This window comes from Panthera leo, chromosome D4 (genome assembly GCF_018350215.1).
Source record: "Panthera leo isolate Ple1 chromosome D4, P.leo_Ple1_pat1.1, whole genome shotgun sequence".
Classification (NCBI taxonomy): domain Eukaryota; kingdom Metazoa; phylum Chordata; class Mammalia; order Carnivora; family Felidae; genus Panthera; species Panthera leo.
In genome coordinates, this window is record NC_056691.1 from 26550366 (window position 1) to 26568098 (window position 17733).

Genomic DNA, 17733 nt, shown 5'->3' on the forward strand with positions numbered 1-17733 from the left:
ATGGTATTCAATGATTAGAGATGTGGGAACAAACACAGATCCCCATGCACTCAAAAATGCACATATAACTTTTGACTCCCCCCAGATTTAGTTATCAATAGCCAGAAGCCTGGCTGGTCAATTGACCAGAAGCCTTACCAATAATGTAAACAGCCAATTAACATATATTTTGCATGTGTATGTATATGTATTATACACCATATTCTCACAATAAAGCTAGAGGAAAAAAATATTAATAAAATCATAAGGAAAAGAAAATACATTTACAGTACTGTACTGTATTTATAAAAAACAACATGCAGATAGGTGGACCCACACAGTTCAAACTCATGTTGTTTCAAAGGTCAACGGTAGTTTATGAATGTTGCAGCCCAATCTGCAAACAGGCAAATTTTTTTACCTATATTATTGTCATTAATTTTACCAAAAAACTGTGGATAAGAGGAAACCTATAAAAGTTATACCTTTTACCTTTCTTCATCATGCATCCTCATTAAAAACCTAAGTTTGGATAGTTCACATGCTACTCCACAAAGATGTTCCAGCACTTACACAAGGTCTAATTTGTTTTGCTATATGATGTTTTAATTATACTACAAATAATGTGTTACCATTGGGAGCAGAATTGCACCACACTTCAATCCAACTAAATAATTTATTTAATATTACTCTTCCCTCAACTCAGATTCCAACCATTTTTAGATTTAAACAAATGTCAAAATTCATAAACCTATATAGGTGATATTTGACATTAAAATTCTTACCCTGAAACACATATTGTCCTTGCCTCTAACCTATGACAAGCCCATGAAAATGGTTTCAGTTTTGTCTGTTTGTTGTTTAAGTAAAGTATCACAGCCAAAGTCGGTCCCAATAAAAATCAAAATATACAGGATATAAGAGACTCAAAAAGCCATAAGGCATATAGAAATAAACAAGAAAAACTAAAATAAATTAAAAATTAAAAATTTAGGCAAACCAAAGATAGTCATAAAAACAAAACAAATAATAATAAATAATTTTTAAAAATATAAAAATGACAAAGTTCCTCCTTATCAGTAATTACTTTAAATCTAAATGGGTTAAAACCTCCAATCAAAAGGCAGAGATTGGCAGAATGGATTTAAAAAACATAATCCAACAATATGCTATCTACAAGAAACTCATTTAGATATAAAGGCACAAATAGTTTGAAAATAAAAAGACAGAAAAAGATTCCATGCAAATAGTGACCAAAAACAATGCAGGGTGGCTATACTAACATCAGAAAAAAAAGGGACTTTAAATCAAAAAAGATTACAAGAGACAAAGAAGGACACTATATATTAATAAAAGGTTTAAGACAGCAAGAAGATATAACAATTATAAACATTCATGTACCTAATAACAGAGCATCAAAACACACTAAGCAAAAATTGACAGAATTAAAGGGGAAAACAAACAGTTCTACAATAATTGTTGGAGGCTTCAATATCCCATGGTCAGTCTTGGAAAGAACAACCAGACATAAGATAAATAAGAAAACAGAGGATTTGAATAACATTGTAAACCAACGAGAGATAACAAATATAAAACACTACCTAACAATAGAATATATATTCCTCTCAAGGGCACTTGGAGCATTCTCCAGGATAAACCACCTTTTAGGCCACAAATTGGGTCTCAATAGATTTTAAAAGACAGATATTATACAAGTAACCTCTCCAAACACAACAGAGTGAAGCTAGAAATAAATAAGGAAAATTGGAAAATGCACAAGTTTGTGGAACAAAACAACATACTGTTTAACAACCAATGGGTCAAAGAAAAAAAATCACAAGGGAAATGAGATAAATGAAAATAAAACATACCAAAATTTATGGGATGCAGAGAAAGCAGGGCTAGGAGGGAAAGTTTACAGCTATAAACACTTACATTAAAAAAGAAAGATCTCAGGGGTGCCTGGGTGGCTCAATTGGTTAAGCATCTGACTTGGACTCAAGTCATGATCTCATTCATGGTTCATGGGTTCAAGCTCCACATCAGGCTCTGTGCTGACAGTTCAGAGGCTGGAGCCTGCTTCTGATTCTGTGTCTCCCTCTCTTTCTGCCCCTCCCCTGCTCGTGTGCACACAGCACGCTCGCTCGCACTCTCTCTCTCAAAAATAAACATTTTAAAAAAAAAGAGAGAGAGAGAGAATGACCTCCTATCAACAACCTAACAAATTAAGGAACTAGAAAAAGGAGAACACAAAGCTAGCAGAAGGAAGGAAATACTAAGGATTAGAGCAGAGATAAAGAAAATAGAGAATAGAAAAATAGAGAAAAATCAACAAGTAAAAAAAAAAACTGGTTCTCTAAAAAGATTAACAAAATTGGCAAAGCTTTAGTAAGCTTACGAAAAAACAGAGAAGGCTCAAATTATTAAAAGCAGGAAAGCAAGTGGAGACACGACTACTGATTCTACAGAAATACGAAGGATTTTAAGTGAATACTATGAACTGTGCACCAACAAATTGGATAAACTAGATGAAATTGACAAATTTCCTGAAACACAAAACTTACTGAAACGAAATCACAAAGAAACAGAAAATCTGAATAAATCCATAACTATTAAGGAGATTGGATGAGTAATCAAAAATTTCCCAACAAAGAAAAGACCCAGATTTGATGGCTTCACTTGTGAATTGTACCATTTAAAGAACATCAATCCTTCTCAAATTCTTTCAAAAAACTGAAGAGAAGGAGACACTTCCTCTTTCTATGAGGCCAGCACTGCCCTGATACCAAAGCCAAACAAAGACATTACAAGAAAACCAGAGATCAATAACCTTTATGAACACTGTCATACAAATCCTCAACAAAATAGCAGCAAACCAAATTCAGCAGCATAAATGCAAATCTAAACCACAATGAGATAGGACCTCACACCCATTAGAATGACTCCAATGGCCAACCCTACCCCCAAAAAGAGACCAATCAACCAGAAAACAAGTGTTGACAAGGATGTGGAGAAACTAGAATCCTTGTACACTGTTGGTATAGAAATAAAATGGTGCAGCTGTTATGGAAACAGTAGTTACTCAAAAATAGAATTACCATATGGCCCAGCAATTCCATTTCTAAATATGGACCCGAAAGAACTGAAAGCAGGGTCTCGAAGAAGTATTTCTACACCCATGTACATAGCAGCATTATTCACGATAGTCAAAAGGTAAAAGCAACCCAAAAGTCCACTGACAGATGAATAAACAAATATGGAATATACACACAATGGAATATTATTCAGCCCTAAAAGAAGAAATCCTAAACGGATGAATCCTGAAGACAATGCTAAATGAAATAGCCAGTCACAAAAGGGTAAATACTGCATGATTCTACTCATAAAAGGTACTCACACCAGTCAAATTCATAGAGAGAGAAAGTTGAATTTGTGGTTGCTAGTGATTACAAGAAGGAGGAAATGAGAATTTATTGTTCAATGGGTACAAACTTTCAGTTTTGCAAGACCAAAAAAGATCTGAAGATGGATGGTGTGATGGCTGCACAATAACGTGAATGTACTTAATACCACTGTAAAATGATTAAAATGACAATTTTTATATTTTATATATACATATAAGTTTAAAATAATTTTTAAATCAAAATACGAACTAAAAATACAAATATAAGAATTGGGAAAAATAAGCTTCAAATGAAATCACAAATTCGAATTGATGAGATTGAGTTAAGAAATGACAAAGATGTCATCAATAGGCAAAGAAAATAAAAACAAAAAACCTAGAACTCTAGAGTTGTAAGAAACTTCAAAGATCACCTGGGAGTCAAATCCTCTTACTTTGCAATTAGGAGAGAAGCTCATCAAGGATGTTTGCTGTCTTGCCTTATTCAACATCACTTCTACCTACATACAACTAGAAATTGTGCCTACAATAAATTAAAAAGTCTGGAGAATTCCTGTCAAAAATAGTATTCTTTTTTTTATTTTTAATTAAAAAGAAAAAAATTTAACATTTATTTTTGAGAAAGAAAGGGGGGGGGGGGGAAGGGCAGAGAGAGAGGGAGACACAAAATCTGAAGCAGGCTCCAAGCTCCATGTTATCAACACAGAGCCGGATGCGGGGCTCAAACTCACTAACCACAAGATCATGACCTGAGCTGAAGTCAGATGCTTAACCGACTGAGCCACACAGGAACCCCAAAACAGTATTCTTTTCAATTCATTCAACACTTATTATATGTAGACAGTGTTTACATTTTTATTACCATTATTCTATCATAGATCTTTCATAAGCCTTACTATTACTTTTATTCCCCATGTCACCTATATACCCTTATAACCTTCATAATCTTAAGTCATTTTCCTAGTAAGGTATGACGTGAAGCAAAGAGAACAAATGCTGGGTACCTCTGCTTAGGGATGGTTGACCCTCAGCACGAATTAAGTGAGAAATGAACTTAAGAGATTAAGAAGGGAAGCTAAGATGTTTATTTTAGCTTAAGAGCTTGATATCAGTTGAGCTTTTCACATTTTGTGCCTTCACTATTTATCTAATATTTAAACCCCCCAAATTAGATTTGTTGAACATTAATGTGGAAATATACTCCCCAATCTTTTTGCTTTTAGATAGCATAATTTCAAATTACTAATACTATAGTTCCCCCATATCAGCATCTGACTAAAACCCCTAAGAGCCTCAACTTTCTAGAAGTGAATTGCCTTTACTGCGCTTTTAAAAAAAAAAAAAAAAAATTCTTTTAAAGGTGGCCTTCACTGGGCGCTAAAGACTGAAGCAAAAACAGACTAGTAATTGTCACTACCACTTCCCCTCCTAATCAAAGTTTGGTAGGAACTGCTGATGTGTACCAGAAGTCCTCAAAATGTGGTCCATAGACACCTGGGATCCTGACACCTTTTTAAGGGGTCCACAAGGTCAAAACTATCTTCATAATAACATAAAGTATTATTAGCCTTTTTAACTGTATTAACATTTATACTATGGTACAAAAGCAATGATGTATAACATTTCTAGCATCTTGGAACAACTTCTGGTACTGGCACCAAACTGCACTATTGGTCATTATATTTTTCACCATCAAGTACCAGTAGCTATTTAAAAAAAAAAAAAAAAAAAAAAAAGCCTTCTTCACTTAAGAATGTCCTTCAGGAGAGCCTGGTGGCTGACTTCCACTCAGGTCATGATCTCATGGTTCATGAGATTGAGCCCCGTGTCAGGCTTTGTGCTGACAATGCAGAGTCTGCTTGAAATTCTCTCTCTCTCTCTCTCTCTCTCTCTCTCTCTCTCCCCCTCCCCAGCTTACTTACACAAGCTCGCTCTCTCTCTCAAAATAAATAAACTTTAAAAAAAAAACTCTAAAGAAAAGTCCTTCAAATAGTAAAAATTAATTTTATTAAATCTCAGCTCTTCAGTACAGATCTTTTTAATATTCTGTGTGACAAAATGGTTAAGTATGCACAAAGCATTTCTGACCACATACTGAATTGCAATAGTTGATGGGTGTCTCAAGGTAAAGTACTTGTGTGACTGAACTGAGAGCTTTCACTAGCCTCTTTTTTTTTTTTTTTTTTTTTTTGTGAAACACCATTTTTACTTGAAAGAATGACCATGGTTATTCAGACTTGGGTATTCTGGCAGAAGTTCTCTCACAGATGAACAAAATCTGCCTGTCACTTCTAGGAAACAACTGGCAGTCATAATTCTTGCCAACGATAAAATTTGAGCCTTCAAGCAAAAATCAGATTTCTGGAAAACTCACATCCACCATCATGTCATGACCTGGATAGCTTCCCAATAATCTGTTTCTGATGGGATGAATGGTGATATTAACAAATGTGATTTTCTAATAATATATAATGAAATGTGCCAACATTTTGGAGATCTGCATAACTGGCTGAACCAATACTTAGAAACGACCATGGCATGATGTTATAAATTCAGGCATGGTTATGTAAGATCCATTCAAAGTTTAGACCAGTGGATTTTAATATAACATTATGAAAAGTCCATTGATATGATTTCAGATTCCATAATACAAGTAACTAGAAAACCAACACATGTTGAGTTCTGATGTAGCACCAAGCAAAAAAATCCATTATTATCTGAAAAGGCTATTAAAATACCCCTCCCTTTTCCAGCCATTAACTATGTAAGGCTGGGCTTCTCTTTCTATATACTTCAAACCAAAAAACATAGTGCAACAGACTGAATGCAGAAGGAGATGAGAATCCAGCTGTTTCTATTAAACCAGACATTAGAGATTTACAAAAATGTAAAACAAGGGGCACCTGGATGGCTCAGTTGGTTAGGTGTCCGACTGTTGATTTTGGCTCAGGTCATGATCTCAAGATTGTGAGACTGAGCCCCATGTCAGGCTCTGTGCTGAGTGTGGAGCCTGCTTGGGATTCCGTCTCCCTCCCTCTCTGCCCCTCCCCTTGCCTCAAAATAAATAAACATTTTTTTTTTATGTAAAACAATACCACTCTTCTTATTGCCTTGTTTTGAAAAATAGTCATTTTTCATTAAAAATACGCTTATATTAAGATATTATCATATTTAAGTGAATTAATAAAAGTTGTACATTTCTCTTTAATTTATAATATAATAAATACAGACATAATCCACAAAAGCTCTTTGGGGTGTGCAATAATTTTTAAGAATGTAAAAGGGTACTAAAATCAAAAGTTTGAAAACTGATTTCAACAACTGAGTATTAACATCAGATCCCTGCAAACCAAGAAAAACAAGTACATAAAGTCATTAATTAGAAAAAAACTTTCCTAGCAAAATTACATGAAAGCTGAAAAGGTACAATGTCCAATCATAACTAACCTCACTCTGTAACACCAATGAAGAAAAAAACAACAGAATGTGCAATATCTTGATCAGATAAACTCCTGTATACCCAGTAACAATTTGATACATAGTATTTTTGATAGAAGCACATGACAGTCAAAGAAACACAAGTCAAAAACAGGTGATTAAAATAGCAGTCACCACCACCATAAGGGAGACAATCCAAGGTTCTGTCAGAAGGGACAAACATGGATACTTCAGCACCTCTCCAGCAGCATCTCAGCACACCCAGCTTTCAGGGTCTAGCTGTTCTATTTAAAACTAAATTACATGCTTCCAAGGCAGGACAGTGAGACTAAGCTGTCATTTAGCTCCAAAGGAGTCAATGGGTCACAGTGGAATGATTCTACAGTAATCATGCTCCACCAGCCTAAAGTCCTTCTTGAGCTTACTAAACCCCTTGGAAGAGTGAGAAAAAGCAGTAGCAGTAATATTTACTGAGCAATTACTATGTGCCAGGCACTGTGGGTTAAGCACTCCATGTGTATTAACTCGTTTAATATTCAAGATCTTAAGGATATAACCATTATTACCCCATTTTTGGAACAGAGAAAACTGAAGCACAAGGAGGATAAATGACTTGCCTCAGGCAAAGCCAGGATTCAAAGCCAGTCCTGAAGCCCAACTCCTCAGCCACTGCATTACAGTACACAGACCCTATAACCTACAGTAATATATAAAATTTAAAATTCGGTGCCCACTCTAAACTTCTGTTGTTGTCACCAAGACCAACTGCCTAAGGGAGGCTCCCAATTTGAAGAGCCCTCTGACAATTTCATCCTTTACTACTGATACACTGTTCAACTTCAGGTACTGGGGGACTTTAAGCAAGAATACATTTTGGAAGGTGAATACTGTGGAGATTTACTAAAAATTCCAAAATGTAGAATCTAATACAAATTGGGTAATTTCACATTTGGGTCTCTTTTCCCTCTGTCAGAGATAACCATTATTATAAAAGGAGTCTTGCTAGACTGCTCCAAAAAGTAATAATGCCTCAATTCAAGTCAACGGGAAAAGATTTATAAAAATTGCTTCTACAAAAGCTTAGGTTACATTAAAACACTTAAATGTTTTTGCAGTGTTGGCTAGTAACAAGAGGAACTCTAAGTCTACCCCCTTCATTACAAAGTTCAGAATGAGACTGCAGTTCTCAGTAAGTGTGGAACCAATTAATTCAAGGCAGATTTTTGAGGTCATTAAAAATGAACCTATAACTTCACTGCGGAATTTAACTCAAGCGAGGTGGAATGGGAATTAACCAAGTCATATTACGATAAGAAAATAAGGCATAGATAAGACATCCCTATCTCACAGCAATTACAGGACTAATCACAGCCATTATAGGAAATGCTTACAGATCTTCCAGGGTTTTGTCTGGTTTTCATTAGTATTTTGGCACATGTTTTAAAATACTACCATTTAAAGTGCCTTAAATAAACTACTATTTTTTTAGCATACTGAACTGAAAACATTTCACTGTAAAATTACAAAAGTAACTTTCTAGTTTTCTTAGGAAAAAAGACAATTTATAATAAGGGTTCAGGTTACTAGCTGGATTTACATAAAGATTACAACACAGGCATCAAAGTAAGTGAAAATGAGTGATAAAGAAAGCTGTTCAGTCCTAACTACAAATTGTCATACATTACAATTAAACACTGCTACAATTTTCAACACCTGAAGAAAAACAAAACACCTACAAGGAATTAATACTGCCAAAAAAAAAAAAAAAATCCCCTCAGTGTTACAATGTATTAGGTCATCAGCAGTGCTGGACCTTTAAGCCCTTGATTGAGCAATCTGTATCAAAACAAGAAGTGGCCTTTAAATGATCAACATTCATATCGATTACGCTAAGATGTACAAAAACTCCATTCTATAATGGGTAAACGCCCAGGAAACCAGCCGATTCAAAATTGCACTGGTCCTAGTAAGAGGCTTAACCGGCCCAAGGGGAAACCATGTAGACGGGGTTGCAGGAGTCCTCGAGTACTTGCAACGAAGAACCCGCAACTCACTCAGGAAGGCAGGCTGTAAGGAAACTCTGCACTGTCATCTAGAGCGATCTCATTCAGGCTCAAATCAAACCCAAAAGGCGACAAGTTGTAAACGGAGAACACACTTCAGGCCAACCACCCTGACACGAAGCAAACCTGGCCACCGCCAAAGTCACACCACACACCAAGCCCACCGCGAAGCAAGGTGTGTGCCGGGGTGGGTGGGGGAGGCGGGGCGCGTGCCCGTCCCCGGCCCGCCGCCCCCCAGCTCGGCTCCGCGCTGCACCCCGGCCCCAGAAAAAGGGCAGGGCACGGGGGCCGCCTGTGCCCGAAAACCGCGTCGGGGACCCTCCGCCGGGGATTGAGGCGGGGGTCACCGAGTGTCGCGGGTGGGGGCGGCGTGGGGCGCTTTCCAGAAGCCAGCCAAAGCCCCAAACCATCAGGGGTTTTCCTCCAGCTCCGGTCCACTCGCCCCGAAAGACACACGTTACACAACCTGTCAGGTGAGGGGCGGAGGGATCCCAGGACGCAGACCGCGGCGGGCGCGGGGTCGCTCCTCCCGGCTTCTCCCGCCCCCGGGACTCGGTGGCCGGGGGACTGCGGAGGGAAGGCGGACGGGCGGGCAAGCAGCGGCCGAGGGGCGGCCGGCCCGGACGTGCGGACGGCGGCGGGGCGCTCACCGGCTCAGGATGGGGCGCTGGCGGGACTGGGCAGAGCCGCGGCACCAGCTCGGCATCCGCAGCGCCGGCGGCTGCTCTCTGGGAGCACAGCGGAATTCTCGCCGCCAGCCGCCCGGTGTTTTCATACAAACCCCGGTGGCAGGCGAGGTGGAGGCGGCGGTGGCGGCGGCGGTGGCGGCGGCGGAACCTGCCCGCATCCCGGGCAACGTCAGCGCGGCGCCCCGCCCACCGCACGCCCTGGGCCCGAAGGCTCGCGCGCGCCGGCTGGCGGGGAGGACGGAATGCGCGTGCGCGCGTGCCGCGTGGGGCACGCGCTAGGGAGGAGGGTGGGGCACGCGCTAGGGAGGAGGGTGGGGCACGCGCGGGCCGGAACGGGGTTGGGACTCAGGGAGCGCGCGTGGGTAAGGAGCGAGCGTGCGCAGGAGGGAGGGCGGGGCGCGCGTGCCGGCGTTAGGTGCTGTGCTGCGTGGTAGGCGCGGCAGGGGTTTGGGGAGGAGGGTTGCACGCGCGCTGCAGGCCCAGACCCTGCAGCGAGCGTCCAACCCAACCGAACCGAACCGGTAGGCGGGCGGCTCCCCACTCTCTGCAATTCACCTTCCTGTACGCTCCCAATTAGAGCGGCCCGCCTTTCTCCGGAGCTAAGCCGGCGCCCACCCCACTACCATCAATCACTCTGCTCTTAGAAGGCTGTTAGCTGCTGTGGACGAGCGGTTAACTCCCCAGTGTGGCACCAGCGGGCGGGGGGGGGGGGGGGTCGCTCTAGTCCCTGGGCACCACTGGAAAGCTCAGCCCTTTCCTGACCTCGAGGAGAGTCTATAAAGAGACAGCTGGGCTCCAGAACACAAGAAAATTGCACCTTGTGGCCAAACCTCAATAAATCAGATGCCTAGAGCTGCAGTGAAAAAAATAGCAAGCTGATATATTTTTTGCTTTTTCGTAATGTGCCTACGTATAGTCAAGAAAATGGTCATGTTAAATTGGCCACTGAAGGCAAAGCCAGTGTTTTTTAAATCAGAGCCAAAGTGATGTGTCAGAAGGACTGAATACTGATTCACCCCCTTCTGTTTTGAGACTGCCCGTAAAGCCACTGTAATAGATTCTTAATAAATACTTGACATTTACTTTTTTTCCAAGAGCATGGATCATGTTTGCTGCTGTTTATGGTAGCTGCTGCAGAATGCAAAATTATTACAACCAGGTCGAGAAATAAATTGAGACCTGTGAAATTTTTGCTTTGTTTTCTTATCATCATGTTTCAACAAAATTAAACAGTTGTGAAGGCAGTTCAAAAGGTAATCCAAGGTGCACCACACCTGCTTCTTGCAGTTTGCCCTTGGCAGAGTCTTTAACAAGAGATTGCCATTTCAGAAATGCCATAATTTCCCTGGCTGTGAGCACTGAAAGGTAGATTACAGTATTTTAAGGAATTTTGAAACAAGAACCACCCCAAACCACCCAGACTGAAAAGCATATCTGACAACACCTAATTACAATTACCTAAGAATATTTAACATTTTACAGACATTATATATAACACACATAAAACTTTATTCAAAGAGCATCTTCCTAAATGAATCAACCTTCAATATATAAAGATATAGAAATAAATGTAAATGTGTGTGTATATAGAATTTGAATCCTACTTTAGCAAAACATCATTAGTATGGTTTGATGGCCAGGACACAGATCTAGTGGATTAAACCACACAACTAGGGAAAGGGCCAAGCCATTCCCTGTCTGTCACTCTTTTCCACTATTTTAAACAGTTTCCTCAACACTGTTATGATATATAAAACTGAATACAAATAATCGTGTGATGTAGATCAGTCTGATCACATAATAATATTCACTTAACTCTGATTCCTCAAATCAGTCTAGTCAGCGCCTTTAGGTATTCGGTAAATGTTTGGGGCTTTTTTGTTTTTTGTTTGTTTGGGGTTTTTTTTTAACTCTGGACTAGGCAGAGAAAGAAAGATGAGCAGTGGAGCCCAGCTATCTCTTTCTCCTCCTCTTCTGCTGATTTTCCTGCCTCCATACTTTTAGTAGAGTAACATACAAAATGCAACAAACATTGTAACAAAACTATATAGTCATATGGTTTAGAACAGCCATGGACTTATCCAGTCCTCTGGAGTTCTAGGATTGTTATAGCTATTCTATGTTATTCAACAATCATCAGTTCATCAAGCACCTTATGTGCCAGACCAATCCTGAAATCTTTGGAAGAGATAAGCAAATGATAACACTCAACAAAAACCTAACAGCTGCCTGCCCTCTGTGAAACTAAAAGGTTTGATGTATCCATAGATGGATAGACAAAGAAGATGTAGTATAAAGATTTGACAGATAGACAACGGAATGTTACTCAGTCATTAAAAAAATAAGTGAAATCTTGCTACTTGCAACAACATAGATGGACATAGTGGGTATTATGCTAAGTGAAGTAAGCTAGACAAGAGAAAGGCATGATTTTCCTCATGTGAAATTTGACAAAACAAAGCAAATGAACAAACAACAACAACAAAGAGATTCTTAAATACAGAGAATAAACTGGTGATTGCCAGAGGGGAGGTAGGTGGGTGGGATGAGCAAAATAGATGAAGGATATTAGGAGGTACAAACTTCCAGGGGGCACCTGAGTGGCTCAGAGTCGGTTAAGTGTCGGACTCTTGATTTCAGCTCAGGTCATGATCTCACGGTCTGTGATTCGGGCACTGAGTTGGGCTCTGTACTGAGCATGGAGCCTGCTTGGGATTCTCTCTCTCTCTCCCTCTCTCTGAACCCTGCCCCCACTGTTCTCCTCTCTCTCTCTCTCTCTCTCTCTCACACACACACACACACACACAATCAAATAAATAAACTTAAAAAAAAAAAGGTACAAACATCCCATTACAAAATAAATAAATCACAGGGATGAAAAGCGCAGCATAGGTAACATAGGCAATAATATTATAATAACTTTGTATGGGGGCAGATGGTGACTACACAGTAACATGTTGATCCCTGTGCAATTCTAGAATTACCACATCACCAGATTGTACACCTGTAATGAAAATAACATTTCATTTCAACTATGCTTCCATACAAATAAATAAATATCCATATCCGTAAACCACTGCACCCTCATTTTCTTTATTTGTGAAATGGAACTTAAATATTCTTGCCAAATTTAAAGTTTTAAAATTTGGCATACCCTTTAGCCTCATCATAGGAATTTATCCTAAGGAAATAACAAGGAAAATATGCAGAGATTTAGCCAGAAGGATGTTCATCCCAGAGTGGTGTCCAAGCTGTCTTACATGCTCAACAGAAGGCACCCAATTAAACACAGTATTTTACACCCATGCAATAGATCACTAGGAAGCCATTAAAAATAACGTGGTAGGGGGGTGCCTGGGTGGCTCAGTCAGTTGAGTGTCCGACTTCGGCTCAGGTCATGATCTCGCAGTTTGTCAGTTCGAGCCCCGCATCAGGCTCTGTGCTGACAGCTCAAAGCCTGGAGCCTGCTTCAGGTTCTGTGTCTCCTTCTCTCTCTGCCCCTTCCCCACTCATGCTCTGTCTCCCTCTGTCTCTCAAAAATGAATAAACATTTTTAAAAATTTTTTTTAAAATAATAACGTGCTAGAGCAAGAGTTCTTAATGTGGGGTGCAACAGGTTTAACTCCTCCTGTACAGCCATGGATTTACCTTGAGGCTGAAGAAGGCCCGCTGAGTTCTGAGTTTGCTGAGAGTTAAAGGATTTTCTAGACATGAAGGAGAAGCCAGATTGCAATCGAGAAGCATTTCTATATAAGCATTTCTGGTAAACTTCCTGAACAGATCCAATTTAAAAAGGATCTGAATTGAATAGATCACATATGAGGGCATAAAATGAGCCTCAATAATTAGAGAAGGCTGGGTCTTTGAGGAAAGGCGGTCACAGCTACAGTGGAGCTCTGGGCACCCCTGCTCCTGACTCCCTGCTGTTTGCCTCACCAAGGAACAAGTCAATCAGAAAGCCACACTGCAGCCTAGCCTTTGGTTTTGGTTTTTGTTTTTTTCATTTTTTAAAGTTTCTTTATTTTCAGAGAGAGAGGGGGAGAAAGAGAATCCCAAGCAGACTCCAGGCTGGCTGTCAGTGCAGAGCCCAGTGTGGGGCTCAATCCCATGAACTGTGAGATCATGACCTGAACTGAAATCAAGAGTTGGATGCTTAAGTCACTGAGGCACCCAGGTGCCCCCAGCCATGGCTTTTAAAGTCAGCAGGAAGATATCCATGAATCCAGCGGTGGCAATTCACCAAAGTAGAATTCCTCTAACCAGCTGCAGTGTAAATCTTTGGAGAAGGTATGTGCTGACTTGCTCATACAAGGTGCAAAATAAAAGAATCTCAAAGTGAAAGAACCAGTTCCGATGCCTACCAAGACTCTGAGCATCACTATAGGAAAGACTCCTTGTGGTGAAGGTTCTAGGACTTGGGATTGTTTTCAGATGAGAATCCACAAGCAACTCATCGATTTGCACAGTCCTTCGGAGATTGTTAACCAAATTACTTCCATCTGGGGGCACCTGGGTGGCTCAGTCAGTTAAGCATCCAACTTCAGCTCGGGTCATGATCTTGTGGTTCAGGGGTTTGAGCCCTGCATTGAGCTCTGTGCTGACATTTCAGAGCCTGGAGCCTGCTTGGGGTTCTCTCTCTCCCTCTGTCTCTGCTCCTCCCCTGCTCATTCTTTCTCTCTCTCTCTCTGTCTCTCAAAAATAACTAAACATTAAAAAAAATTTTTGAATTACTTCCATCTTTGGAGTACTTCCATTGAGCCAGGAGTCAAGGCTGAAGTCACTATTATAAATGCTTAAATCAACCTTTTTAATAAACTGATTATCAATTGTTTAAAAAAAAATCAAGGGAAGGGAAGCAAAAATAATATAAAAACAGAGAGGGAGACAAACCATAAGAGACTCTTAACTACCAAGAATAAACTAAGTGTTGCTGGCAAGGTGTTGGATGGGAGAATGGGCTAAATGGGCAAGGGGCATTAAGGAGGGCACTTGTCGGGATGAGCACTTGGTGTTACATGTAAGTGATGAATCATTAAGTTCTATTCCTGAAAAAAAAATATTTTTTGAGGGGCGCCTGAGTCAGTCACTTGAGTGACCAACTCTTGATTTCAGCTCAGGTCATGATCCCAGAGTCGTGAAATCAAGCCCTGTGTCAGGTTCTGCGCTGAGCTTGGAGCCTGCTGAAGATTCTCCCTTTCTCCCTCTGCCCCTCTCCCCATTTTGTGCTCTCTCTCAAAAATTAAAAAATTCTTTTAAAATTTTTTGAGAAGATTGAAATCATACCACGCTCCTTTTCCAATCACAACAATATGAAACTACAAATAAATCACAAGAAAAAAACGGAAAAATAATACAAACACACAGAGACTAAACGTGATACTAAACAAACAGTGGGTCAAAACTGAATCAAAGAAGAAATTTTAAAAATGCATGGACACAAATGGCAATGAAAACACAACAGTTCAAAATCTTTGGGACACTGCAAAAGCATTCCTAAGAGGAAAGTATACAGTAATATAAGCCTAAGTCGAGAGACAACAAAAAGAGGAGTGCCTGGGTGGCTCAGTTGGTTAGGCAACCGACTTCGGCTCAGGTCCTGATCTCGCGGTCTATGAGTTCAAGCCCTGTGTCGGGCTCTGTGCTGACAGCTCAGAGCCTAGAGCCTGCTTTGGATTCTGTGTCTCCCCCTCTCTCTCCCCCTCCCCTGCTCACGCTGTGTGTCTCTCTGTCTCTCAATAATAAATAAACGTTAAAAACAAGTTAAGAGACAACAAAAAATTCGAATAAACAATCTAACCTTACATCTAAAGGAACTAAAAAAAGAGAACAAAGCCCAAGGCGAGTAGAAGGGAGAAAATAATATAGACAAGAAATAAATGTCATAGAGACTGAAAAAACAATAGCGAAAATCAAGGAAACCAAGAACTGGTTCTTCGAAAAGATAAACAAAATTGATAAGCCCTCAGCCAGACTCATCAAAAAAGAGAAAGGATCCAAATAAATAAAATCAGAAATGAGAGAGGAAACGTAACAACTGACTCCACAGAAATACAAAGGCTTCTAAGAGAATACTATAAAAAAATCATATGCCAGTAAATGGGACAACCTAGAAGAAAGGGATAAATTCCTACAAATATATAACTTCCCAAAACTGAGTCAGGAAGAAATAAAAAATCTGAACAGATCAATTATAAGTAACAAAATTGAATCAGTAATCAAACAACTACCAAAAAAATGAAAATCCAGGATCAGATAAATTGACAGTGGGATTCCATCAGGCATTTAAATAAGGGTTAATACCTATTCTTCTCAAACTATTCCTCAAAATAGAAGAGGAAAGAAAGCTTCCCAATACATTCTATGAGGCCAGCACTACCCATGATATGAAAACCAGACAAAGACACCACAAAAAAAGAAAACTATAGGCCAAAATCCCTGATGAACACAGATGCAAAAATCCTCAACAAAATATTAGAAAAACACATGCAAAAATACATTTAAAAAAAAATCATTCACCATGATCATTGAATTTATTCCCATGATAAAAGGATTATTCAATATTCATAAATCAAGCAATGTCATACACCACATCAACAAAACAAAGGCTAAAAATCATTTGATCATCTCAATAGATGCAGAAAAAGGATTTGACAAGATTCAACATCCATTCATCCATGCAACGTACAGATTCAATGCAATCCCTACCAAAATACCACAGCATTTTTTCACAAAACTAGAACAAATAATACTAAAATTTGTATGGAACCACAAAAGACCCCACATAACCAAAGCAATCCTGAGAAAAAAGAACGAAGTTACTAGATTTCAAGATATACTAGAAATCTGTAGTAATTAAAGAAATATGATATAGACACAAAAAATAGACACATAGTTCAATGGAACAGATAGAGATTACAGAAATAAACTCACAGTTATTTTCAGTTAATCTATGACAAAAGAAGCAAGAATATACAATGGGGAAAAACAGTCTCTTCAATAAATGGTGCTGGAGAAACTGTAAAAGAATAAAACAGGACCACTTTCTAACACCATACACAAAATAAACTCAAAATGGGTTAAATCCCTGAAACCATAAAATTCCTAGAAAAGAGCAGAAGTAGTAATTTCTCTGCCATCAACCACATTTTTCTAGATATGTCACCTAAAGCAAGGAAAACAAAAGCAACAATAAACTATTGGTACTATATCAAAATAAAAAGCTTCTGCACAGCAAAGGAAACCATTAACAAAACAAAAAGATAGCCTACTGAATGGGAGAAGATATTCGCAAATGATATATCCAGTAAGAGGTTAATATCCAAAATATATAAGGAACTCAATACCAAAAAAAACAAACAATCCAATTAAAAAATGGGCAGAGTACTTAAAAACATTTTTTCCAAGGACAGACAAAAGGCCAATAAACACATGAAAAGATGCTAATCATCTTTTCTAATCATCAGGGAAATGCAAATCAAAACTACAAAGAGATATCACCTTACATCAGTTAGAATAGCCAAAATCAAAATGACAAGAAATAACAAGTGTTGACAAGGTTCTGGAGAAAAACAAACCCTCATACACTGTTGGTGGGAATGTAAATTTGTACAGTCACTGTGGAAAACAGTATGGAAGTTACTCAAAAATTAAAAATAAGAATACTGAATGAGTCAATAATTCCACTATTAGGTATTTACCCAAAGAAAACAAAGACACTAATTCAAAAAGATATATGCACCCATATTTTTTGTTGCAGCATTATTTACAAAAGCCAAGATATGGAACCAACCTAAGTATCTAACAATAGACAAATGAATAAGGAAAATGTCACACACACACACAGACACACACACACACACACACACGCACACGCACACACACAGAATATTGCTTAGCCATAAAAAAAGATCAGACTGTGCCATTCAAGATAACATGATGCATCTAGAGGGTATTATGCTAAGGGAAATAAATCACACTGAGAAAGACAAATGCCATATCACAAAGCAGAATCACACCTATAAATACAGAGAATAAATTAATGGTTGCCAGAGGAGAGGGGGATGGTGGAATGGGCAAAATGTGTGAAGGGGAGAGGGTGATACAGACTTACAGTTCTGGAATGAATAAGCCATGGGAATAAAAGTAATGGCATAAAGAATAC

At 39.3% G+C, this 17733-nt stretch overlaps 1 protein-coding gene and 1 pseudogene across 4 annotated transcripts in view; one reads left to right on the forward strand and one right to left on the reverse strand.

The window, feature by feature from the left end:
* AGTPBP1 (ATP/GTP binding carboxypeptidase 1) overlaps positions 1 to 9756 on the reverse strand; it is a 159799-nt gene extending 150043 nt beyond the window's left edge. Inside the window, exon 1 of one of the 4 annotated variants that reach the window (XM_042912515.1) lies at positions 9534 to 9756. In XM_042912515.1, coding sequence (XP_042768449.1) covers positions 9534 to 9730 — 197 coding nt within the window. In that variant the 5' untranslated portion in view covers positions 9731 to 9756. The other 3 variants (XM_042912511.1, XM_042912513.1, XM_042912514.1) reach the window with 3 other exon arrangements.
* Positions 9757 to 13758: 4002 nt separating this feature from the next.
* On the forward strand, positions 13759 to 14369 carry LOC122205428 (annotated as a pseudogene).
* Positions 14370 to 17733: the final 3364 nt, after the last annotated feature.